Genomic DNA, 27,930 nt, shown 5'->3' with positions numbered 1-27,930 from the left:
CCACCCAGGGGACACGTGCAGGGCTGTGGTAGGTAAATCCTGCGGACGCGAGTAACAGTTGCCCCCCATTTTTATGATATGATAAGCTATTAGAAACTATAGTTGGTCAAACCAAATTGTCAGTACAAAAAAAAAACAATACTCATCCTTTTCTTTTGTGTGCTAGTACTAGTGTAAGACAAAGATAGTATGATTCTCTCTGTCTATGTTTGAAATGAGACAATTGAGAATTGAGACAATGCTTTGAAAAACTATAGCTTCGCGCGTTGTATTATCGGATACAGAAAGTATTTAAGTAGATTTAATTATTAATTGCCATGCATTAATTACAAGGCTTTATTCAGAGACCAACCACAAATGAAATACATATTTTAATGATATTTTTATAATTATTTCGTCACATTACATGAATAAAATTTCTTTGCGGGAATTTTTGACAGTTGTCAAAATGTCAATAAAAACATGAAACTCACAGGCGGTGTAGTAGCGAGTGTGTCTGTGAATTTCGGAAATCCTTTCTTAAATCTTGCGTTAATTTTAACATGACTGAGTTATAAAAGCTTCGTATTTCATTATCATTTCAAAGTAAAAGGCGAGATTGATCGGTGAGTGTGTCATCGCATTTTGCTGCGGCCGTGCTCGTTTCGACAGATCGGCCGTTTAACATGGCGTTGGTCGACAGCGACATGTGCGGATGAATTGCTTTATTCTTTGTCGTGTTCATTTCTTTTACCGAGTGTTGATACAGTGTTTTTAGTAGACAATCGTTTATGTAACCGTGTTTGTGAGTTACATAACGAATTTATGGGTTTTGGGTGTAAGCTGACGGGAGAGAAATAAGTAACTGCGATGGTGAAAACCCGCCGCAGTAATGGAGAAAACGGGGAGGTGGAGGAAGGGAACGAGGGACTGAACGACGTCGGCAGTGTCTCTGACGAGAAGGTGAATTGTTCTCAATGATAAGTTACTTGGAACTTCACTGTGTACGCCTCTACCTCGCCTGACCCTGATCCCTGTTCGCAGTTAGCACCCCAAAATGCACTCACGCATGAGCTTACAAGCGCTATCTTATTGGATAACCCATGGTGTTGTTTTAGTTGGTGATTTACACTATCTTCCTTTGTTCAATATAAGCATGATTTTGAGTTGCATCCATCCTTTGTTACTTTACTTTGCAATTATATTCAGTGGTAACTTTGTTTTGAGTTGGAATGACAGTAGTTCATATTTATAAATGATAACAGACTTATCTAATGTTTGTAGGCTTCCAATTGGTCACAAAGGGAGCTGAGGAGTGGCCAGTATAAAGTTACAAGGAAAATACAACACTGGCCTACCAAGAAATGTAAGTTGATAGAAATTTAATTTTATTGTAGTGTTGCTTTTAATCGTTACTTGAGTACAAGTTGTTTGTTTATAGGCTGTATGTTTAAACAGAGTGGCTCTCTGTAGTCTTAGAACAAATCTTACATAATGGAGACTTAATAATAATAGCAATGTATAATATTGTAATTATGTGGCAACTACTATTTCAACATTAAATCCATATCACATGATTTGAAATCTAATAAATATAGCTGTTATTCAATGTGTGACATTGCTTAAAGAGTGATTTTAAATCTAGTGGTACTTACAGATAGCAGAAGACGTCGCACTATAAAAATGCCTCGTATTGTGTTCCCGGAGAGTGATACAGAGCCAGAAAAGTATTCTAGACGGTAAGTTCTTTCAGCAATCTCAAATTAATATATGAACTGAATTAAACAATTATTAGACTAACTACTATATTACTTTGGTGCGGTATTAATATGCCTGCTTTTGTAGAGCTTACAACATCAGAACTTGTAACCTTTTGCCCTATCTCTTTGTTCGTAGTTCGCGCCAAGTTCGAGTGTTCTTCGCAGACGACAATGATTCCACCAATCGGAGCCTCCGCATTCACAACAGCAGGGGCCCGAGGAAGAATTACATGGAGGACAGCGAAGACAAACCGATACAACAAAGTGAGACTTGATTCCTTACCATTTTTTTAGTGTCCAACAAAAACATGTTTTTTATGGCGAAGCCGAAACTTCAATGCGATATAATGTAAGCAAAAAAGCAACCAAAATTCCAAAAAATACGTCTCAATGGTTTTTTGGATGGCAAAATTAGTGAACTTTCCAACAAATTAACAAGTTCTAATGGGGTTGGCAACTGTCAAAGGTTTGCAGAGATGGCGCCATCATAGCTTGCCCCTTTTTCTATGAGATTTGGCTTAAAGGGCTGGCATCCAGGGCATTAAAAAATCCAAAATTTGACACAATTCTAGGGATTGACAGGGCAAGCTATGCTGGCGCCATCTGCTAATTATTTCGACCGGCTAACCCCATTGTAGACGATGGTACTAGGTCGGACTAAGATAACTCAAATTTCTATGAAAATATGACGTTAATTGTGGTGACAGTTTGAACAATAAATGTTTCTGATTTCTGATTTCTGACAGACTCAGTTATCTTAGGGCCTCTACAAACCTCGCCGATAATTGCATGCGATTAGCGATACATTAATCGATACCTAACCGGCAATTATCTAAAATCGTATGCCATTTGTTGCCAGGTCTGTAGAGACCTTTAGGCGGATTCTATAGCCAGGACTACACTATATACTAAGGGGACCCTTATAGAGGACAAACGTCCCGCGACACGTGTCGGCGACATTTCAAAGCTGTACGAGTTTGCGAAACTTCGCCTGACATATCAGGCGCGATGTTGCCAGACATGTCGAGTGAAGTTCGGCAACATCGCGCCATTTCACGGTACGTCGTGGGACATTTGAGTGTATCCCGGGCTTATTACTTATTGTCTCTTTTACGTAGATGTCAGAAGAAGCTGCCGTAAGCGCAAGCTACTGCACCACAACTTTAACGAGAGCTGGATCACCAACGAGCTGAAAGTTAAGGGGTACCCGGACTTATACGGGTTCCCTGGGTCTAGTTCCTCGGATGAATTCACATCAGGAGACGAAGCGACAAGGGTCTCTAGTAAGAAAATGGTGGCAGTTGGACAGGTATGTAATAGTTTATATTATTTTCTTTAAAGCTAACTTTTCTTGTTACTACCTATCTTTATCTGAATCGTTGGGTATATCGACTCTAGGCTTTCCTAGGGTAATTAACACGTTGGCTGCCCACCATACTACACCTACATTGCTCCCACGCCCAATAGAAATTTAAGTGAGCTTTTGATTCCACCGGTGATGCACATAGCAGCTAACGTGTTAATCCGATCCGAGTGTGGTAATCTAGGCATTAATTCGATCCGAGCGTGTTTGCGTAGCTCCAATAGTTACGTTACGCGTGATCCTGAGTAAGAACCCACAAAATTACCAAAAATATTCACAATGGAATAATTGTAAATTTCAAATGGTTTTCTACTTACAGTCCCACAGCATCCCGCCGCCAACAAATACAGATGAAGATACGCAGCTTTCGCGCCAGAGAAGGACGTCAGCTAGGTTCAACAAAAAGGCTAATGTAACGCCAATTTGTAACTTTAACCCCCTTATTCTTAGAGGATATAACCAAACGGGGAGACGCCTTGTCTATAATTTTCTGTAAAAACAGTCTGGCGATTTTTGCAGGGGAGGGGCACGTCAAATGTATACGTAACGTAAAACTAGCCATGTCAGATAAACGTCAGTCCATCCATACATTGTGTATGACCATTGGCCGCCTATTTTCGACAGAGGGGAACGCCTGTTAATGGCTACTCCATTTGGTTATTTCCTCTAAGCCCTTATTCATAAAAACTTTACGGGCCTGATTTAGTTAAATTCTGTTTTATCCCTTTCTTACAAATACATAAGTCGAAATGACGGATAAAGACATACGATTCATATCTAATTCAGGCCAGTTACGCGTTTAGTTTATGAATAGCGCCATAAGACGTTAAAGTTATACCACCTTAGCCCTTCAAGTGGCATACATACTTTTAGGGTTCTTAGAGATATAACTTTCTGTAAATTAATAATTTCAATCATACCGCTGCAAAGTGTTCGATTACTATAAATTAATACTTTTTTAATCAGGATGCAACAGAGTCAGACTCGGAAGGGGATAACAACCAGACAGTGATTGAGAAGAAGCCATCTGCCGAGGAAAACGAGAATGCCAATATGGATACAAGTGAAATTAAGAAAGAGGAGGCGCCCGAGCAGCCGGCTGAAAATGGACAGGATAGTGAAAGGTTAGACTAAAAATCAAGGCAAGCAACTGCAACCCACCGCTAATATCGAAATTAAGTCATCTGCCTCTGTCGCTCTTGCATGTTCGAGAAATAGAGAGGAAAATAGACGAACGAACGAAATAAATGGTTTACGGTAGCAGCTCAGTTTGTCTGTACACGTGCCTAGCATAGCGGCCGTGTGCCTCGGCCAACCCGGACCGAGCTGCTTCGCGCGGCAATTTCTTCGCGAGGCAGTTATGGTCTTATAGTAAAAGGAAAGTGAGGTATCACCAAAATATCGTTATGATGGTTTTTGGACAGCTGTGAAATTATAAGCGCAGTTTGTTCATTTTACCTGATAGTTCGAAATCTTAACTTAAATCTAGCAGGGTGTCTTGAAATTGATTTAAATTTTATTAGGGTTCCATACCCAAAGGGTAAAACGGGACCCTATTACTAAGACTCCGCTGTCTGTCTGTCCGTCTGTCACCAGGCTGTATCTCATGAACCGTGATAGGTAGACAGTTGAAATTTTCACAGATGATGTATTTTTGTTGCTTCTATAACAACAAATACTAAAGTGGGGCTCACGTTTCTTGTATGGGAACAAGAAACGTGATTTTTCTTGCCGTTTTTTGCGTAATGGTACGGAACCCTTCGTGCGCGAGCCCGACTCGCACTTGGCCGGTTTTTTATGATTATTTCTATTGTAGCAATCAAGGCCCTGCTCGGTCTACTAGAGGACGCGGTCGTCGCAGGCAAAAGAAAGAGGATAGCCAACAAGACACAGGTATATAACCTTTTCTATTTAAAACTTAATGGTCTATGATTTTGGATATGACAGGTTGTCACTTTTGAAACTTCATTGTACAGATTTTTTGGAAATTGTTTTAGTGTTGTTTTTATATGTTTTTCGTTTTGTGTTTGTCCCAGTTTAAATAATGTTTGATACAAATTTCATTGTGTATTGTCCTAAATGTTTAAATGTTATTTAGCGTTTTACAAAGCACCTAAATTAGAATTTGTTTTACATATGTTCTATCTTACATTCCCTAATCATCTGTTTTGTAAATGAAATTTTAAAATTTCAAATGTGCTTTTGCAAGACATATGGTAATGACAAAATGGTCTAATAATCTTCAGGTGTGTTGAACATACTAAACTATAACATATTTTTTAACATTAAGTGTGCGAATTGGTTATATGTAGATTAGGATAACATAGATTTCTTAAAAGGGATCTTGAAATTGACTATATTTTAATGAAATGGGAGCTTTGTAACTATAACATAAGTCGTAATTTGTAGTGGAGGGTTGTGGAGTGTGGGTGAGCATTTGTCAGAACATTTCCAAAACCGTGATTTTGGTGGCCTTAAAAATATGTGTAGTTTTTCCCCGTATTAAAGGTGATTTTTATGACCTTGACTGTAAATTCATCACACTTTCGTTTCGCAGGCAAACAGTACTCGCTACGATTCCGCGATTCGCGAAGTATATGTGTCGTTCCACGAGTAAAGGTACCTTATGGCGGTCAGCGCTTACATCACGTTATCACGTAGCACCGCATTAGTATTGGAGCGTTGTTAAATAATAGCATAGCCCCGACCGCAATAATGGGATCGTGGTCAAACGCCTGCCTATACAACATAAAAAAAATAAAAATAAGATACCTCTACCCGTGGAACGTCACACGTGGAGATGTTTATGTATGTTAGTTAGTATTAATTCTGCTCAGCGATCTTTTTTTTTTTAAACCCCACCACATTAAAGTCACGTGAAATGTTGTTACAAATGCCTGGGTGTCTGTATAGTGACGGAGTCGTCATCGGAGTCCAGTTCGGAGCTGACGCTGCGGCGTGCGCCGCGGCGCTCCACTCGCTCGCGACAGCCCAAGCCGGCCTTCGTGCAGATCGCGCAGCGGGAGACTCGCGGCCGAGGTCAGTCCCACATTAGTGTTGTATAGTGACGTCATTGGAGTCCAGCTTGGAGCTGCTCTTCACTCGCTCGTGGCAGCCCAAGCCGGCCTTCGTGCAGATCGCGCAGCGGGAGACTCGCGGTCGTGGTCAGTCTAACATTAGTGCTGTATAGTGACATCATTGGAGTCCAGCTTGGAGTTGCTCTTCACTCGCTCGCGGCAGCCCAAGCCGGCCTTCGTGCAGATCGCGCAGCGGGAGACTCGCGGTCGTGGTCAGTCTAACATTAGTGCTGTATAGTGACATCATTGGAGTCCAGCTTGGAGCTGCTCTTCACTCGCTCGGCAGCCCAAGCCGGCCTTCGTGCAGATCGCGCAGCGGGAGACTCGCGGTCGTGGTCAGTCTAACATTAGTGCTGTATAGTGACATCATTGGAGTCCAGCTTGGAGTTGCTCTTCACTCGCTCGCGGGCAGCCCAAGCCGGCCTTCGTGCAGATCGCGCAGCGGGAGACTCGCGGTCGTGGTCAGTCTAACATTAGTGCTGTAAAGTGACATCCAGCTCGGAGCTGCGCTTCACCCGCTCGCGGCAGCCCAAGCCGACCTTCGTCCAGTTATTCTTTAATCGAAGCCCAGCCACAAGTCTTGACTGAACTGTCATCATAGGGAACATCATTCGGCAAGATTTGACAAACAACTGAATACGACTGACCAACAATACAGTAACACACTACAGTAAGTAGCATGTGTGATCTAAAAGCGTTTTCACACCGCTCACGATCCAAAATCGTAATAAGTTGTAACACGTATGTAAACGATCGGGCGCTATGGAAGAATGCTCTTATTTTTCTGTGTATAGTATATCTACACTTGGTCTTGCATTTAATCCTATAAGAAGTATTTAAGTTTGTGATGTCGCTTACTCAAAAAATGTTACGAAAACTGAAAAGAATGAACGATAAAAAAAGTGTTTGCACTTAACCCTAATCAGCAACCAAAGGAGGAAGGCTTATTTGTTACGTATGTGTGTTTAGATTAGATTGTGTGTTGTTTGACCCTAACGTCATAATACGTATATAGCCACAAGCATGCCAGGTGAAGGCTTAAACAAATTGCATGTATATCATATAACATGTATATGCAAAATGGACCTTCATTTTGCGACCTAATTCAACATATATTTTTATATCTATACATATGTTAGTGCGCTTCGCTACACGTCGACGAATCGGTGCAGTGTTTTCCAAACTTTTTTTATGTCGCAAGTCGCAACCCTCTTTGCAGAATAGAACATTGTTGAAGAGGCTAGAAAGTGACCCATAGATGGACGAGTTAACCTTTTGGACGCCAATGACGTATATATCGGCACCGCAGCAGGTCCAACGCCAAAGACGGATTAATCGGTCAAAGACCACAGAGCAACATAGACATGTGCATGTGCATAAAGTTCAATTTCAGTACTGACACGGTGACGTGGCATCCGAATGACAGCTTTTGTGTTTGACACGGCGCCGAAAAGGTTAATGTTGAGAGCCGACCCGCTACGGGAGGCCCTCGAAGATACGTCCATCTATTACTCTGTCGGCCGAGTCATATATTGCAGTGCTTTTCACGAATGCTACTTGAGTGGAAAGTAAAAGCGTAGTACAACTATAGTAGATTGTGCTACAAGGGAGCAAAATGACATATTTACGGCGAGGGCGTACATTGAATCCTAAACGAAGCGAAGAATTCTATAATAGAATCCCGAGAGTAACGAGGGATTCTAAAGTAGAATCCTGAGCGTAGTGAGGGATTCAAGTGTTCTACGTCCAAGATGAAAATAATTTTGCTACCATGTGACACATACTGCTTTTCACATCACCTATGAGGTAATTATGATGTTTAAGAATATTATTTAAGCTAAAAAAATAATGTGCAAAAACATGTAAAAATTGTGTCCTAGAACAGAAAAGTGTTATTTTAATCCCTCCTAGCAGGGAAGAACAACCCCTTTTTCGAATTGGTGATGTGAAAAAACATTGTTGGACTGTTGGTTCAGGTGTATAACTAAGCGCTACTTTGTAGTCAAGATTTGGATCATCTATTGTCACATTTCCGAACAGTGGCGTGAATAACATTTTTCACGACTCTCTGTCCTCCGCTATTATATTTGAGACCTGTATTGTTATTTTTCTTTACTTAGGCTGGGGTCCCCATGGGGTCGCGGCCCATAGATTGAAATACACTGAATTAGTTGAAGCAGGACGCACTAGTACATCTTATTGTTAGATATAAAATATATGTAAAATGCAGTCGCAGAACCTAGGTCCTTACGGTACGTTTTGTTTCAGCAAAAACGTTTACGATACGGAAGAAGCCTTACTGCCTCCGAGAGAGGAAACCCAAAATCCTTCGTAGGAAAACTATCAGATGTAAGCCGTCCCTTTTTTTAAACGTATGATTATGAATGCGCTAAAAGGGTGGCATGTTAAATAGTTTTGGCCATATACACGAATAGCTAAGGATGATTTGAGGTTGTGCAAACAAATACAAAATATAAAGGGGTTAAAAGTCTCACTTCAAACAGTCTGATATGGAAAGTTAAATCCGTTGGCTCTATACGTCGTTAGCATTTAGATTGTCAAGTTGTCACATACTGCGCAGATACAGAATTCTGTTGTTAATACTTAATATTATGTGTGTGGGTTAATAATAAAGGCTATTTACATTACATATGTGTGTCAATGTTAGTTCATTTATTCCTATGAAGAGCGATATCAATTTAATTGTACTGATTGGTTATGTAACTCGAACTTTAATTATATGGATAGATTATATTCTTTAAATTGAAACTTTTGGGGCTACAACTTTTTAAAAATACGTTATGATATTTTTGACGTCACTGCAATCTTGAAGAAAGAATTATATGAATTTATTATTCTGGAAGTTGTAGGTTAACCATAGAGATTTAAATTCCTCGTGGTTGGGTTAGGGGCTCAGTTAATGTAAATGTTATTTCTCAGCTCAATCCCCGTCGAGTAGTAGCAGCACATGCAGCTCAGACACGGACGAGGACCTTAACGTCACCATGAAGAAGAAGACCAAGGGAAGGTATGACCATATGAAGACCCATTTTAGTATTATGCTTTGACTCCTATGTTAAAGGAAACCCAAATTGTCTCACTAAGAGGAGGCATCGACTAGAATTTGCCGTCTATGCCTTTTTGTGTTCCTCAAATTTATACTATTCACAACATGCAAGCCACATATCATCTTTCCGACTCATGGCGCCCTTAAGCCACAATCCCATTATATTTTGGTTGGTACTTTATTGCTTTATTGCCCCTATAATGTACGATTTTCACCAACCGGCTGGAGTTGGGCCGCGCTGGAGCGGCATTTCACAATGTGCCTATACACCTATACATGATGTATGACAATGCGATGGAGTCCGTCCGGAGCCGTCCGCATCCGCGAGGAACCGACCGGCTTGCGGCTGTACAAATGTGAAATGCGCTCCGACCCCGCCCGGTCGGTGGGAATCGTACATTAGACAAAATAGATGATTTTGGCTTCGCCATAGTACGTATAGATACATCCCTAAAACTTGCTTTTAAATGTTTCTTTTTTAGGCAAAAATCCAAATCAACAGACGACAAGAAAGATGATAGAGCTCTAAGAGACATACAGCCTGTGGAAGTCGATGGAAGCGTCAGATTCTCATCCGTAAGATATAAACACTTTATTTGTTTAAAAACTTTGTCAAATGTAATAAGGCCCGTGATATTTTTAAGTTTCCTGTACGGAGCATAATAATTTAATTACATTACTTTATCAACAGGTCGGAGGTTTAGAAGAGCACATAAAATGTCTCCGCGAAATGGTCCTCTTCCCCCTCATGTACCCAGATTTGTTCAGCAAGTTCAACACCCGACCAGCCAAAGGGGTCCTATTTCATGGTCCACCGGGCACGGGCAAAACGTTATTGGCTAGAGCGCTGGCGAACGAGTGCAGTTTGGTAGGGGGAAGAAAGGTGGCCTTCTTTATGAGAAAGGGCGCGGATTGTTTGAAGAAGTGGGTGGGGGAGAGTGAGAGGCATTTGAAGCTACTATTCCAACAGGTATGCTATAGAAAACTCTTCTTTTGTTGTTATCCTCTGCACCTTTTACTCGGGCGCTTCTTATTTTACGGTCCATCAGGCACTGACAAGGCACAGTGAACTTCCTCTATTTCCCGTGACATTTCCAAATATTTCCGAGAACTTTTCTAATTTCACGGAAATTTTGCGCAAATTGCACATCTGTCACTTCAGAAAATTAAAAACAGTTTGTCTTGATAAATAAATTATCACTATCGTGTTTCTCGGCAGGCTAGCAAAATGAAGCCGTCCATAATATTCTTCGACGAGATAGACGCACTCGCGCCCGTACGTAGCGTCCGACAGGACCAAGTTCACGCCAGCGTCGTTGGGACCCTGCTTGCTGAGATGGACGGATTGTGTGACAGGTATGACTACTTATATTGCTTATAATTAAATAGTTATTAGGTGGGTCCACACAGAACGATCCGCTTCGCGAGGAAATTGCCCCGCCGAACAGCTTGGGCTGTGGAGACGTGCCTCGGCCGCATTGCCGGGCGAGGCACGTCTCCACCGACCGAGCTGCTTCGCGCGGCAATTTCCTCGATTTCCTAAATTTCTTTGATCGTACTGTAATAAAAAAGAGCGCTTTACGACGCCGTGTGTTTTGTGGTAACTGAATTACCAAACTTCAACTTTTGACAATCAAAGTTACCACATAATGTAAGGCGCAGTACAGCGCAATTTATATTAGGTGTCAAGTTCGAAGATCGTGGTACGGTTCGCCATTCTTTCCTCATTCAACGTTTTGTATATTCTTTTGTTACAGAGGCGAAGTAATAATAATCGGAGCAACAAACCGCCTCGACGCGGTAGACCCGGCGCTCCGCCGCGCGGGCCGCTTCGATCGCGAACTACACTTCCCGCCACCTCACGCCGCCGCCAGAAGGGAGATATTGGACATTTATACTAGTCATTGGAGGCCTAAGCCTTCGGATGAAACGCTGGATCATCTGGCGCAGGTCGCTAGCGGTTATGGAGGTAATACTTATATTTGATGAAGAAGATGTCAGTAAAAAAATATCCTGCAGCGATTCGCCATATGGTAAATTTAAAATTAATTTCTATTTGTTTGTTACAGGTTCAGATTTGAAGGCGTTATGTTCAGAAGCAGTATTAAAAGCATTACGAAGAGTGTATCCACAAGTGTACGAAAGTGAACATGCGTTACTAATAGATACTAAAAATGTAAGTGATAAACAAGAGTGATGGACAAGTTTTTTAAACTTTATTAAATCCTAGCTTTCCAGTTATTGCTATTTAAAGACTCGCTTGAAACTGCTAACTTGAATAATATTTGTTCTACAGGTGGAAGTAATTGGAGAAGACTTGCTGCAAGCCATGCAGTCCCTGGTGGCGGCGGGCGCGCGCACCAGCCCGCAGCCGGCCAAGCGGCTGCCGGCGCACGCCGCGCCGCTGCTGCAGGCCCAGATACAGGCGGCCGGCGACCTCATGAACAACGTCTTTGTACATGACAAAAAGTAAGACAATACGCTAGATGACAAATTTTCATTAATGATATCAATCGATCAGGTTTATTTTTAGAATCAAATGTCTATATGGGACCAATTGCATTAAAGCAATACAAGTCAGAAATTATAGTCAACGTCCGACAGTCGTACTTCACTCCTAACCAAACGATAAGTGAACGTGACGTAAAGGTCAATGAGAGCCCATCTTGAATATTGCGTTTATGTATATAGTTGTTATACAATTTTTTTCTGGATAAAATGTAAGAAATCGAATGGTACCCTTACTTTTTTCCTTTTTGGAAGTTAAAAAATTACTTAAATTTTGAAACTTTCAAGTCCTGTATTTTTATGTATGTGTTTTGTGAATTGTAATTGCATGTCACTAACCTTATTTCATTCTAAGTTTTGTTGTATTTACTAACACTATATGGATCAAAATGATTCGAATTAAATAAATAATTGAATTGAATTGAAAAATTTTGTCTATTACTAGACTATGTTACTAGATTTTGTTATAAAATTCAACATGTGTCATCATCCCTATACCTAATGTTTTCCGTTATATTGCTTTACTACCATCATCCAATAAGTCCATCTTGTGAGAGGCATATATGTGGTCAGCCTTCAAGATCTATGCGGTTCCATACTTCGAGCAATGTGCCTCGCTTCTTGCCACTAAGTTTAACATTTGTACGGGAAAACTTAGTATTAAAATGCTCTATTTGTTGTAAACATTTCGAAATTATTATAAAAAATTAAAAGGAGAACCCTAATTACAATTATTTTCTACAACTTCCTCTTCCGACGCATTCCTCGAATTTGTCTTCCGTTGTCCCGTACAAACTCGAATTTTCTGAAGATTTGCGCTTATTTTGCAGGTATAGGAGTTTATTTTTTCTGTGCTTGAAAAATAATCATTGTCTTAAAACACTGAAAATGTATACACAAAATAAAATGTGTTTGTACGAGACAGCCCATGGAATGCCTCTTTTATTTATAGTTTTCTCAACCCTTAACAGGATCGGCGACGTACTCCTATCTCCAAGCGTGCTACTAATCAGCGGGGAATGCGCGGAGACGCACATAGCGCCCGCATTGCTCGCGCAGTTGGAGCATTGTACGGTGAAGGAGCTCAGTATGAGCACTCTGCACTCCGTACACGCGTTTACGCAAGAACAGGCGCTAATCACTGTAAGTACTTGGCACAGACACAATTTTTTTAAGAAAGCGACTGCCATCTGATCTCCAACCCTGAGGGGACATTAGGTCTTATTAGTCCGGTTTTTTCACGATGTATTCCTTCACCGAATATTGATAAATATCAATTTTTTCTTACATATGTTCAGAAAGACTCACTGGTACAGTCAGCATTCAATAGATCGGTATATATTGGAATATTTGGAATACATTTTTATTAATTCTATAGTAACCATATTTAAGGCCACTTTGGAAGTAACCATCTATTTGATACCGACTGTGCGAGCCAAGGTTCAGTCTGAAGGTCTCTGTATTATTTCATAATTGCTGTAAAACAAATTTAAAATCTATCTATAGAAAGTAACCCTATTCTTCAAACCTGACTTCATTGTGGTATTTCAGCTATTCTCCGAGTGCCGGCGTGCCGACCGCGGCTGCGTGCTCTTCCTCCGCGACTGCGCCGGAGTGTGGGCCATGTTGGGGGCTACGGGCGCGGCGCTCTTCGCGCAACTATGGAGGACGAGGGCCGCTGGGGACGGCACGTTACTGCTAGCTACTTCTAATGTTCCGCATAAGGATCTGCCTCTAGAGGTAAAGTGAACCAGGAGCTTTTTGTGCGCTACTGCGCCGGAGTTTGGGCGATGAATGGTGCTACGGGAGCCGCGCTCTTGGAGGACGAGGGTCGGCTGGCGACGGCACAATACTAATAAAAGGGACTGCCTCAAGAGATACAGTAATCTTCCTGCTATGCCTTATGCTGCTTCTTTTTATTTTTTTATTTACGGTTTGGTTTCAATATAAGTCTAGTGTAACAATTTGAATACATAATAAACACTTGCCTAACCCTTCTTAGATAAATTTTGTAGTATAGTGTCCTTTGTACCGTAAACAGTATCTTCGTCGTCGTCTACACAGTTTTATTAAAATTTAATTTCTAACAAGCAGAAACGAAGGGTCCCCTAGCCTAGACCCATATGGTGGAGATTCGCTGGCTATGGATGAGATCTTGGTGGCTCAGTTGGCAGAGCGCTGGAGTATCGATCCAGAGGCCGTGAGTTCAAGTCTCACCCAAGGCATTAATTTTTCCACTTTTAAATTTATTCTAAGCTTAATTATAATTTTATTTTATTTTTTTATTGGGAAACAAACAGCTTACAATCTTACACAATATGAATTAATATTACAAAAACGCAAGCCAAAACAGTTTCCACTAGTTAATTAAAGCAGAAAAGCTTAAAGGGAACTTAATGAAAGACAAAATGCAGAGAAGTATTATACAGTACAAAGCAATCAGGCAAACCAAAAGCTATTTAACTTGAATTTTAGCTGAAACATATGTTTGTTAAGTCGAGAGAAAAAATAAAAATAAAAGGTACAATACAATACTTATGCTAGGTAACTAGTTGTTAAGTGCTAATTTAGGTTTTTTTTTTCATTAAGGTAACAAATTTACCCAGCTTCATATTGAACACATCAAAATTGGAATATTTAGAATTATACATTGAGCATGCTCTAACTAGATATGAGTTTTTGAAATACTTTGTACGACAGAGTGGAATGGCAAATAACGTTTTTGATCTAGTTCGGGAATTAGGACATCTATATGAAATATTGCTAATAAGATAATGATAACAAAATATGTAATTTGTCCACAGCTTCAAGATCTTTTCCCCGTATACAAAGACTGCGTGTACTCCGTACGGGAACCGAGCGCGTCCGAAGTGATAGCGTTCCTGAAGCCGATCATCACCGAAGCTCCATTAGAACCCCCCGTTATTGAGAACCATGAGCCGCCGCCTCCGCTGCCACGAGGTAATGTATTTGAGAGGTGACACTTCATCCGCACTAAAAGTTGGAGGTTTATAACCATTCCTCTTAAGGGTCCCCGCAAGCTCGGTTCTCCATACAAACGTAGTTCCGCTCTCATTTTAAAACGACTAGCTAGATTGCTCTGAAACTTTGTACTTATAATAGGATAAGGTATATCTATGTCTGTAATTAGTTTATTGAGCTTCAGATACCATAGTTAAAAAATATAGCGAATTTAAGTTTTTCCTACAAAACTTGTTTTTGCTCTATTTCGTTTATTTTATAAACTGGAGCTATATAAACGAATTATAGTTTTTTTTTAGTTTAGTTTTAATTTAGTTTAGATTATAGTTAATTTTAGGGTAATTTATTATTATGTTACCTACTCGTATTGTTGTGACTTAGTTTTAGTTTAGTTTACTTTTTAGTTAATTTAAATGTAATTTATTAATGTAATGATTGAATTAATTATTGATAAGTTAATTATTAATAACCTAATAATCTGTTCTAACACATGTATCATATTAGAATTAACCTAAGATAATTGGGATTACAGACCTAGATATACCTCGTGTCATTGTATGTGCAAAGTTTCATCACTCCAACACGTAGTTTTAAAATGAGAGCGGAACTACGTTTGTATGGGAAGGTGCAATTCGGTAGAGCTTGCCGGGGACTCTTAAGACGACTCCGGCGCTTTTCGGGCTAACTGAACAATATGTTGCAGCGCCCCCGCCGCCGCCGCCCCGCGAGTCCGCAGAGCAGGTCGCCCGGCGCAAGCGCAAGGAAGACTACAAGCTGCGCGAGCTGAGGATATTCCTCCGGGACATTTGTAGGAAGCTTGCTTCCAACCGACGCTTCTACAAGTTCACTAAACCCGTCGATCTGGAGGAGGTATAGATCACTAGTCATCCGACTGGTTCATGTTTCATCACACTGACAATTTATTATCAATCTGGCAATGACGGTGCCCCGTACTGATCCAATAATCAATAATAGGTATGAGGGGTCATCCATTAATTACGTCACCCGAATTTCTAGGTTTTTTGACCCCTCCCCCTCCTTGTCACACTTGGTCACATTTGGCAAACCCCTTCCCCCCCTGGTGTGACGTCACTTTTTTGGCAATTTTGTTTTCAACGAAATCAGCAAATCAAATTAGGTATTATTAGTATTTTAACCAAATATTTTTCATAAAATAAAATATTACTAATTTTATAACACAAAACCGACTAGAAAAGAAAATTAAACCGAATAAAAACGATTACCTTTCCAAAAATTCGTTATTTAACTGTACAGCAAATAAAATAGAAATATTTTCGGTTACTGTGGAAGTTAAAGTGACGTCACAAAGTTTGTGACTCCCCCCTCCCCCTTGTCACAACACGTCACATTTTCTTGACCCCTCCCCTCCCACTAAACGTGTGATGTAATTAATGGATGACCCCTAATTTTTACTCAGCGACACCTAAATGTACAAGAAATTATCATGGTCAGGGTCGCGTTTTATGAAGCTGCAAGTTATAAGTTCGCTGATTGTTTCTCTTTCTAACCAACAATGAGACATTCTTCTTCGAAACCATTAATTTACATTAAACATACATTGGGTTCAAATCGGTAGCTGTTAAGGTCATCTACTATAATTAGCCTTCGTTTGACCCTGTATATTAGAACTAAAGTCTAACCCCACCACAGTGAGCTTCAGGTAAAATTAAAATGTGGTATTTTCTATAAAAGGTCTATCGTCAAAAAATTGGGACATTTGCTATGAAAAGGGAACTTATTGTCGATGGCGATTAAGCCATTATAAACGATGCTCCGATATAAATACAATGCCGCGCAACGCTGTGCGGCATAAGCGCCATCGACAATAAGTTCCCTTTTCATAGCAAATGTCCCAATTTTTTGACGATAATAAGCGTTGGTGAACAAATATCTATTTTATCAACAGGTAACAGACTACCTGGAGATCGTCACGCAGCCTATGGACCTGGAGACCATGATGACAAAAGTGGACATGCACAAGTATAACTGCGCAAAGGAGTTCCTCGAGGACATAGATTTGATATGCGCTAATGCACTGGAGTATAATCCGGACAGGTTAGTACGTAGTATGGAGGCGGTTTAGTTTACATATAATAGGGAATATTACGCGAAACTCCGTAGGGGGCGCCAGGGCCACCACCTGAGGGTCTATCGTGAAACAAGAAAATTTCTTGATCTAACATCTCTGTCACTCTTGCATATTCGAGCGATAAAGAGGCAGATAGCGAATGTTCGGATTTGCATTTTCCGGTAGGTCCTCTGTAAGCAAACCGCCTTGGTGCATCAATGTCATATTTTATTATATCTGAAAACTTGTCAAAAACCTGTTAAAGGTACAGTATGTATAAGTTACTCTATGGTTTACTAAAAAGGCTAGTGCTGCACTCTGGTGGCAGAACATTGCAGTAATATCCCCTATTGATTGATTGTTCATATATGTGACGTTTTCAATCAAAGGGTACCACATTGTCGCTTACCATAAGGACGAAAATTGCTTGTATCTTTATACGAAAAACCTGTCAGAGAGTCCTTATGGCAAGCGACAATGCGGTACCTTTTGCTTGAAAACGACACATATAGTGAATATACCAGATAGTTATATCACAGTCTATATAACAATACAGTCATTCGACGAATACACAGGGCAATCGTGCGGGGTGCGTGGATTGTGGGTCGCGCGCACCCGAGCTGCATACATCGCCATTGTTAGTAGCTCGGTACTACTTACAGGGTTAGCGTGTCTTATTAATTGTCACATATTTTGGGCAGTTGTGTAAAAGTATGTGACAGCCCTACTGTGTTCTTGTGCGTTGTCGGCATTTACGCAAACATGAAAAGCGTCCACTGTTACTTTTTACACTGTGGTTATATCGGCCAAGGTCGTATAAGTCTTTTTCATGATCTTCAAAAGCAGTTTCACCTTTAGTTGCTTTTCTACTGGAAATGCATACTAAAATAGGTGTGCTATAATATTTGAAGAGTTCCCTCTCTTTCTCACGATCTTAACCCGATGACAATGACACTAATTGTGAAGTACATCCTTCCAAAGATAAAAAAAAAACATCCCGACGAATTGAGAACCTCTACAGCTGGAATAGCCACTCATACCCTCAGAAAGGGGGTATCGAATAAGACCCTTATGTATAGGTATATTTGAAGTTGAAATGATTTTAAGGTTCTGAGAATTATTTATCATACTTTAATTTTAAGATACTGTAAAATATGTTTTTTCCCTTTATTTCATACTGTGTTCACGTATCTCTTCTCTCTCCCATTGCCTTGCCGTCGCCAAAGGGCTAGAGGGATGTATAGGTATGATAAAATACAGCTTGATAAAGTAGTGATTTAATATTAATATGTAAAAGTTTATGAGATATTTATGTATGTACATCCTCTAACCTTTTGTAACATGGAGGGCTGCCATCTTGAACTTATGCTCTGCCACCCATACCAGTGGAAGTAACTAAGTGAAGGGTTCAAAATGATCCGAACTTAACTTTGTTGAAATTATAAGGATAAGAGAGTGTTCAGATTGTTTTGAATGCATGGCCCGCTTGAATAGTACTGCTGCTTTGTTAGTACATAGTACAGTCGAAGGCAAAAATATCGATCCAGACAAATGGCTCAAAAATATGTGAACACGACTTTATTGTCTAAGGTGTAAGAGCGTACACATAATTTTTTAACTGGGAATGCATATATATTTATGCCCTTGGATGTACCTCAAGTTAAGTAATACTATTTTTTATACATATTTTTGAAATGAATTATACGTATGGATGGCGGCCCTAATAACATGTTACCTCATAAAATGTATAAGTTGAACATAGATTCTTAATATAAATTTATATCGTTTTTTGGCATAATTTAGTTAGTTAGTTAGTTTCATATAGTTTGCAGTATAGTGCGCTGGCGCGGTACCACGCCAGAATAAATATTTAACCTGAAATCTGTATTCACTTATTCTGGTTTGCTTTAGCTAATGCTCGCATGCACTCTGTAAATAACAGTTTTAATCATAAGAAAACTTAACGGTCATACAAATAACGTTCACGGATGATATGTTAAAGAAAAAGTGACAAAGCCCTCCAATGGGGAAGTGGTGGGGGATTTAGTAAAGATAATTTTAATTTGTTCCCAGTTGTGTATAGCTTACACAAGTCACAATTCAGAAACCAAAAAAAATATTCCTCCCATTCAATATTGAACCTTATCCCCCTATAACTAAGCTTAATTCAACAGAACGTCATCAGACAAGCAGATCCGTCACGAGGCCTGCTCCCTGCGCGACCACGCGCACGCGTTGATCGATGTCGAGATGGACAGTGACTTTGAGCTTGAGTGCCAAGACATCGCTAGGAGAAGGAAGGATGAGGGCACGGCGGCGGATAATGATCTTCCGGACTTTATATATACAGCTTCTAATCTGCGTAAGTATTGGTACAGTCGCCATCAGATATATCGGAGCCGCCGAAGTGCTCACAAACATCTGAACACGCCTCTATTGTCAAGGCGTTAGAGTGCGTGTTCAGATATTTTTGAGCACCTCGGCCGCTCCGATATATCTGATGGCGACTGTACATAAGTTATCTATTTTTTTTATACCACGTCGGTGGCAATCAAGCATACGGCCCGCCTGATGGTAAGCAGTTACCGTAGCCTATTGACGCCTGCAACACCGGAGATATTACACGCGCGTTGCCGACCCTTTAAAAACCTGTACACTCCTTTTTTGAAGAACCCCATACTGTAGCCCCTCGGGAAAAACTCGGCAGGAAAACTTAACGAAAACTTTTTCCTTTGTTCCTCTATTCGACCTAAAGTCAAATATCATAGTATATATCGTTGATTGACGTTGAGATGGACAGCGACTTTGAGCTGCAGTGTCAGGACATCATGCACGCGTTGATGTCTTTTGTACTACTGAGATACTTACCTAATTTTCTTTAATTATTTAGGTTTTATAGTAGAAAAAGTATTATTTTAGATGACTCGTAGAAAAAGCATTGTATACAATAGTGATATAATCAAGCTTTTCAATCTTGTACCTTCATTAGGCCACTCAGCAAGCTTCGTGGTCTAACACTGTACTCCACCGAAAAGCTCTCTATTATATCACGATTGTATAAAATACTATTCTGCAACTTCGACGTTGCCGTTTTCTTTCTAATAAAGAGAAATAGAGCTGGCACGAATGGAATGAATGAGTGAATGAAAATATCTATGTGTGTATCACATTAACCAATAAAATTGTGGCTTTGACTGTATGCCAATACAGGTGTCATTCATAAAATGAAAGTCGTTTATTCGATTCGTGCCAGTTTTCGTGAATCAACCTGCGTCCGCATCCGCACACACCATGTGTTAATAGAACTTTGTCAATTTCCAGATGTTTCAGCGAATCTCGACGGCACTGCTGAGGGTAAATCTCCGCACACGCCCGGCCCGGAGCGGGATAGTGTCAAGCGTAAGCGACGTCGCATAAATGCGTGGTCGAAAGGACTTGTTGTGAAACGACAGAGGACGCAGAAGGTAAACATTATTCATTTAGTCCCTGATATAACCACCACGTGATGACCGCCTCCTGTGACTTTTTTTAATTTGTTCATGATATTGGGAATTCTCCATTGAATAGTTTTTTTTTACTCGTTTTAGTGGTTAGTGTCCCATAACCAACCAAAGGAGTGGCAACTGCCATTCGCGAGGCTTCATCTCTCTGTCAAATAATACGAGTTCATATCTGCAGAATTGTAAATTTAGAGTTTTTAATGTAATGTTTTTAGGGTTCCGTATCCAAAGGGTAAAAACGGGACCCTATTACTAAGACTCCACTGTCCGTCTGTCTGTCTGTCACCAGGCTGTATCCCATGAACTGTGATAGATAGACAGTTTAAATTTTCACAGACGATGTATTTCAGTTGCCGCTATAACAACAAATTCTAAAAACAATAGATAATAGTAGTTCCGTACCCTTCGTGCGCGAGTCCGACTTGCACTTGACCGGTTTTATTTTAACCAGTGCGTAATTGCCATACGATAATCTCTTTTAGTGCCACTTCACCATCCCACTAACTCGGGGTTAACCGGTTAGACCATTAACCCAGTGACAAATTCTACTGGTAACCATAGTAACTCCAGGTTAAACCGGTTAACCCCGAGTTAGTAAATGGTGCAAGTGGCCCTTAATCTCACGACTCACGACGTATTGCTCAGCACGAAATTTATAAAAGTTGTAAAAACCTGTTGCGGATTTAGAGGTAAAACAGTAGAGCTGTGCTGTGAAAATTGTTATGGAATGTATCAGTGGTTCTTAACCTTGCCTATACTGTTATACCTGTCATGTTATAGGGCAGGGGTCGGCAAACTTTTGAGAATAAGTGCCAACTGCAGTAGAAGTCTCCAGTTTTAGGAAGCTCAAAGAGCCGCAAATTTTGTTTTCAGTGGGGTCATGGGGTGTTATGGGTGATTTAAAGAGCCGCAATTGTGCCTTCAAAGAGCCGCCTGTGTTAATTTAATAAGTAGCTATTTATTAATTTCCAGACCTTCAAAGAATCCGTAATGATAACCGACGAGGAGTCTAAAGAGAACAAGCCGATCACGTCAACGCCGATGACGAACGGCGCGTCGTCGTCCGGGTCGGACGACGACGCGCCGCTGCGGCGGCCGCGCGACGACTCCGTGTTCAATTTCTCCGCGCAGGGCGTCCACAACCACGTGCTGGAGAGGTGAGTACTACTCATACCCTGGAACCTTAGAGTTAGTGCAGGCTTTTTTTTGGCATGCTCTAGACATGGGGAAAAGCGTTACATTTGGATTTCAGTGACTGATGATCCCGTTCCGAAAAAGTCACAGTGAAAAGTCATCGTGACTTTGTCACGCCTGTTACCCGATGTTCGCCACTTTCGAGCCCGATTAGAGCCGAGTTGCAGTCACAGCGTCAGTAGTGTCAGTACTGTCAGTAGCGTTACGCTCCGCGTTTGTCATGATTTGAGTAACAGACTGCGCTAGGAACAGTAGGAACGTATGTGATTTTGTAACGTTGTTCTTTTGTGAAAAGTCACAGTGACACCTTTTGACGGCGAGTCACGGTGACTTTGACGTTATTTATCCCCCATGTCTATCCCCCGTGCTCTAAAAACTACATAACGTACTAAATGCATTTTGATTTTCTTTTAATAAAATTTAATTTAATTTTTTAGTTCGGCAAAGTCAACGGAGAAAGTGACGGCAAAATCATCACCAAAGAAAAGAAATTCCGGGCACGAGACAACCAGTGAGCACTTCTACTATAATTTGGCTGTTAACATCCTGTAGTTACAATCTGTACAACCTTTATTCCTTTTTACAAGCTTTTATTTAACTTGCAATGTTTGTGTGTAAGTATGTATTATGTGTTCGGGGCAAATCTTGCAAGCTAGACCCATATCCCATTATTCGATTGAGCTGAAACTTCATATACATATGCAAGTTGGGTGACAATGCAATATTATGGTACCATCGAGCTGAACTGACGATGGACTGTGATGAAACAACGCAATCAAATTTTATTTAGGTTTATTAAAATTGTCTCGATGATTATTTTACTGTTGAAAGAAAAGTACAGTCAGCAATAAAAGCTTGTATTAAAAATGAAAGTTCTTGTCAAAAAAAAAATTATTGCATTTTTTGCTAGTCATTTGTCTACTATTTCAACGTCAAGCAGTGTTGAACTTTGACTAGTACAAAATTAAGATTTAAATTAATTTCAGACGCGGACAAAGTACTGATAAACAAGACTGAATTAGATAACCTCCTATATAAGAACGCGAAGCCGCTCCGCCTGATCGGGCTGTCAGCCCTGCTCGACCTGCACGCGCAACTATCCGCGGTGGTGCGCCGCTACACGGAGCGCGCGGACCGCGCCAAGCTGCCGCACGACCTGCACGCGGTGGTGGCGCGCTACGTGCACATATCGAGGAAGTGAGCTGCCGTGAGGTCCTGTTGCTGGTTGTGTGAGTCACTTTATTTGGTGATAAATTTGAAAATGCAGTGGCGGGGCGTGCATTGACGCCGTTCGCATTTGTAATTTGGACACCGCGCCGCATGCCCCGTTTTACAATCGGCTGCAAAGAAAAGGTACCCCTTAGCTTAAAATTTCAAAGTCGCTAAACTAATGGTATTGCTGGCTGTACATTGTCGCATTAACCTTTTCGACGATCGTCACGTCACGGAAGTGTCAAAACTAAAATTGAACTTTATGCACGTAGGTCTATGTTGCTCTGTGATCTATGACCGATCAATCGGTTTTTGGCGTTGAACCTACGGTGCGAATATATCGTTCATTGGCGTCTAAAAGGTTTAGGGCCTCAGTGGTGAGCGTTGAGCGGAGCGTCCAACGGGGCGGGCAGCGTCAGAGTCCTCTATGCAGCGTACACTCAGACCGCTCGCATACATTCGCATACATCGCAAATGACATGTCATTTGTTTAAAATGGACGCCGCGCGCCGCGTTTGAGAGTTCAATCAGTTTACACGATAACGACTTCAACGATTCAAGTGTGATATGATTCGTATAGTTACCGAAGTTAACAAAATTGAAGTGATGCAAAATGCTTGCGTGATAAAAGCTTGGTAATTGTTAGTGTAAATACGCCAACAATTACAACGCGTACTAGTGTCACTCGTTGCCATGATTACGGTTTTTTGTCCCTTGGACGACCACTCTTGAAATCCTGTTTGTATGATATTTTAATGTATCAATCATGCATTTTTGTGGTAGTTTATGGCATTTCTATAACAAGCTATCCACTAAGCATGTTAGTAAAACGTCATACAACATCTCATCGAACAAACTGTGCCAGTAGTAAAAGTTGATTCACCTCACATTTATAAATATTAGCCAGTTAATTTCAATGTACGCGGTGGTCATACGTACACATACATACAAAAGAACACCCTAATAACCAAAAACGAACCTTTTTAACGTTGCTATAAGGTTCACATTATTAATTGTTCAATTTAAAACTACCAAAAATAAATATTTGTATGTAAAACAATTGCATTACATTGCAGCCTACTTTCACTGCCATTTGAATTTAATATTGTTAAGACGCAAGCTTTCAAATATTACTAAAATAGCTCTTATAGAAAAGACACTGGGTTGAATTTAGAAATTGACAATTTGAGGCGGTTAACACCTTTTATTTAAACGGCTTTTAACATAAAGAAGAGACGCTTTATACATATTTTCGTACACTGACCCACATGTTGCTATCTCTATTGCACGCGCATAATTATATCGCTGTCCCGCCCTTGATGCCGGTTGTCACTGTCACTGTGTGAGCTTGACAGCTATATAGTTATGCGCGTGCAATAGAGATAGCAACAGACGGGTCAATGTACGAAAATCTGTGGGAAGCGTCTTCTTTCATAATCGCAACAGGACCGAGCGCCATCTTTTTAGAAAAACGAACTTTAAATGTATGTACGTAAGAGTTTATATCGAATGTCATTGAGGTTGTAATTTATTGGATTCTTAAGATTGTCGGAGAATATAAAAATGTTTGCTGTAAGCATTTGTCAAGTCTCATTCACGTATTATGTCACGACATTCCGTGAATATGACTGTACGAATGTTATTATGCTAGAGCAGGTCCATATGTTGTCCCTTTCATACTGTAAAATTAGAAAAGGACAGCCTGTGATAAACTTAGCATGTTAACACTTCTAATTGAATTGATTGCAAAAGGACGTCAACGGGGGCTGTCCCGTACAAATGAATTTTATTTCGTCTACTAACTTTTGAACGTTCCAAGTCGATGATTATTTATTGAGCATTTTTCACATCAATTTTATTTCATATTTCATATATTTATTGGTAAAGCTAATTACACGTCCAGAGTACATAAAATAAAATTACAAAAGTAAACGTTTAAACTTAAAAAACAAATCAAATCAAATACATATATTTTAAAGCGAAAAAACGGAAATAATTCTAAATTTGGTCACATAATTTTAAATCCATATAATAATAAATCAATTAAAAATAAAGTTTCACAATGAAGGTAATGTCCCATGAAAACAGCGAAATCTTTTACATCTTGTGTGGATCGATGGCATTCATCCATTGCGACGGAAAAAAAACTCCTATACCTGCAAATCTTCAGAAAATCGCGTTTACGGGACAGTGGTACACAATTTCGTGGAACGCTCCAAAATAAAAGTTAGTTCTACATATCAATCAATTCGATCGGACTTGTGCAGTATATATCTTAAATTATAAACACTGCCTAAAGCACTATTTAAGTATAATTGTAAGTGTTATTTACGAATTTTAAGGCATCCGACTAACCATTCCTAACTAGCCAAATTGTGTGTATACACGGTGGAACATTATAAAGTATTACACCTAATTTATAGGTTAAAATGTTAGGCTCACAATTTTGTTACGTTTAGTTCCTACTAAAATAAAAAAGGAAAGCTGAATGAATATTGGTGAGCTAAAAGAGTGGTTTAAACAAATTGTAGTTTATTCTACCACAATACACCTTTTAATTATTTCAATTAGCATTGAAAAATTCAAACTAAATGTAATAAAAATACAAATGAATTGTAAATTGTGAGCAAATTATTTTAAGTCTTGGAAGTGTAAATGTTTAAAAAAAGTATAAGTTCATCAGTTCATAGTTAATGTAGCTAAAGTATCATGATTTTAGTGCAATTATTACATGTAAAATAGCTGCTTTAGCTACATTATACTTTGATTTAGGATAGGTTGCGTCCAGGTAGTAGCCCCGTGGTCTGTGATATGTAGTGGAGTTGTAAGGTAAAGTAATCCTACGTTAACTGTAAATTTGTCCACGCATCGCAAACCGCTTATTTATTGTCATTCGTTATTTGTGTCCCCTTTCCAAATGTTACCCAGTATGTAAGGTTAGGTGTAGGTTTCATTGGTCACAGTGAATCAATGTAGTCAGTAAAAGAGATAGTGACTGCGAAAGTGGTCAGATATCGGTACACGTCCTTATGTCTATGGTGCTGGCGGCTCCCCAGGTAGGCAACGAACCAGTTAAGGGCTGTTTCCGAAACGTTCATGTGTTTGAGCAGAGCAACTATCTATTATTTCATGGTTTTTTAATATTTTACCGCGACTTTAATTTGCTAGCATTTTTTTCATTGCACAATTGTGTAAAATACGCAATTCATATAAATTAAGTTTCATATCCTGTAATCTGTACAGTTTTATTTGCAGTTTGATGTCTGTTTTTAGTATTTGTATGTGTGTCGAAACCATATCGAACAATTTGGCTTTTTAGGCAAAACATTAACTCGATTATGTTTAAATTTAACGACCAAATAAGCGGAGTAAGAGAATTAGTTACGGTTTAAGTTTGGAATGTTTTAAATTATTTGGACTAACAAAATTTGTTTAACGATTAACAATTAAATCTAATAGTTTGTGATTTAATTATTTATGGAAATGTTTACGCTGTAATCTGCTAAGGATAATCACAATTCTTATACGTTTTCTTTCATGTAGCAATCTAATTAATTTACTGTTAATACAGCCGATTGTCGGTTTTGAAGATTCAGTTTTGCCCTATTAATACTGAATAATTTTACTTTTTGGAATGGGCCTCGTTTAAGAAATTTGTGTCCAAAATATTTGGAATTTATTAGAACATATCCTAGCCTAGCGAAGTCATCACGCGTTAATACTTATCGCTAGTTTAAAATTTGAGTAAAAGACTTAGTACAATAACACGATTTGTGTATTAATGGAAAATGTAATAGGCTTATTTCTTTGATGATTTTCCATCGAAAGCAACTTTAAATTGTTAGTTAATTTTCTATAGTAACTGCTTTCTTCTTTCTAGTATTAGGCCTCAATGGTCCGTGAAATGAATAAAAGTGCGTTGAACTTTAAATTGTTACGAATAGAGTATGAATGTGTAGTATGATAATTTAAATTAATTTTATTTATTGACTTTCTGTCCTTACATATTTTTATTATTCCAAGTCTAAGAAATTGTACTACAAAATACGCAATATAAAGAAATTGTATATTAATAGTTGGTTCATATTCTTTTGTATAGCCTACGTGTTTGAAGACTGCTCTTGAACTTAATTTGTTTTTATTTTCTTGGAATTATATTAAACCAAATTATATATGGTACTTAATCTACTAATTATTTTGGTGGTTTTATACATTATTTTTCTAAGCTTGTTTATGATTTGGCACAACAGTATTTTATCCTTCTGCCTTGTTTATAAAACCACCGTACTTTTTTCTCATTAGCCTGGATTTAAATTTTTAAATCATACCAAAACAATCCTAGTTAACGAACAGGGAATGCTCCCGGGGCTGAGATTGTATGGAGAGTCCCGGAAATACCCGGTTTCCGGATTGAGTTTGTTTATAAAATCAACGACAAACTGCTCACCATAGTTTATCTAGCGAGCGCAGTCCGGCATTTTGAAAATTGCCACTTTCTTAAACGCTAAGTACCCCAAATTTGGGCACTAGTAAATAAATACTGTTGTGCCAATCAATATAAGTTATCTCTTAATTATCTATAACACAGTGTGATATTGAAGGAATAAACGCAACATTATGTAGCGAAATACAAAAAATAGTTACCTCATTCCGGTTAGGAATAAAATACATTATAATAGAATGATACGAATACAGGAACTGGCCATAGATTAACTGTTTAACTTTTCTGAATCTCATATGAAGCTGTAATTTTTTTTACAATTATGGCCTGGATGCGAGTCCTTTAAGCCAATGAAACTGTCAATGTAGAGGTGTTTTTTTTCTTTCACTGACATTTTTCGTCTTGTCTGATTGAGATATGATTAATTGATTAAAAAAGGTTCAAGTTTGTAATGGCATTTGATTATCGTTCAATTATTTTTAAGAGTAATGACAGCTTCATATGAAAAAGTATGGCGTCGCTTTCTTTTGATTCTTCCTACATGTGGGCGCCATATTTACTGCATACAGTTTGTTTTTAAGCTTGCATTTGCTCAAGAGCGGGTGCATTGTTGGCACTGTATCCACCGCTAGTGTTAATTTTGTATGTTAAAATTATATTAATGATAATGAGAATAAAAGGGTACGATTTCATGTGATATAGAAGTTTGTTGTTTTATTTATGTCTTATCATAATGTTGGATACATTTTACAATCAGG

The 27,930-nt window shown here is 39.4% G+C and overlaps 1 protein-coding gene across 4 annotated transcripts; it reads left to right on the top strand.

Moving 5' to 3' along the window:
* Positions 1 to 351: 351 nt before the first annotated feature.
* LOC134746462 (ATPase family AAA domain-containing protein 2-like) lies at positions 352 to 27,876 on the top strand. 4 transcript variants are annotated; one of them, XM_063680856.1, is made up of 28 exons: positions 352 to 605; positions 749 to 942; positions 1,264 to 1,345; positions 1,637 to 1,718; positions 1,876 to 2,003; positions 2,858 to 3,048; positions 3,422 to 3,514; positions 4,069 to 4,226; positions 4,919 to 4,995; positions 6,016 to 6,141; positions 8,448 to 8,528; positions 9,120 to 9,207; positions 9,729 to 9,822; positions 9,938 to 10,216; positions 10,466 to 10,602; positions 11,004 to 11,215; positions 11,316 to 11,422; positions 11,543 to 11,715; positions 12,726 to 12,897; positions 13,306 to 13,494; positions 14,559 to 14,715; positions 15,440 to 15,606; positions 16,664 to 16,812; positions 19,000 to 19,187; positions 20,147 to 20,289; positions 21,298 to 21,482; positions 21,957 to 22,030; positions 22,506 to 27,876. In XM_063680856.1, exons 2-28 carry the CDS (start codon positions 850 to 852, stop codon positions 22,718 to 22,720), a joined length of 3,840 nt encoding a protein of 1,279 aa, XP_063536926.1. In that variant the 5' UTR covers positions 352 to 605; positions 749 to 849; the 3' UTR covers positions 22,721 to 27,876. The 4 variants fall into 4 exon arrangements, with proteins under 4 accessions (XP_063536926.1, XP_063536930.1, XP_063536928.1 ...); XM_063680860.1 differs by lacking the exon at positions 749 to 942 and having other exon boundaries at positions 353 to 605; XM_063680858.1 differs by lacking the exons at positions 352 to 605; positions 6,016 to 6,141 and having other exon boundaries at positions 612 to 942.
* The last annotated feature ends 54 nt before the right edge of the window (positions 27,877 to 27,930 follow it).

This window comes from Cydia strobilella, chromosome 13 (assembly GCF_947568885.1).
Source record: "Cydia strobilella chromosome 13, ilCydStro3.1, whole genome shotgun sequence".
Lineage (NCBI taxonomy): Eukaryota > Metazoa > Arthropoda > Insecta > Lepidoptera > Tortricidae > Cydia > Cydia strobilella.
This window is presented reverse-complemented; position numbering and strand designations above follow the sequence as displayed.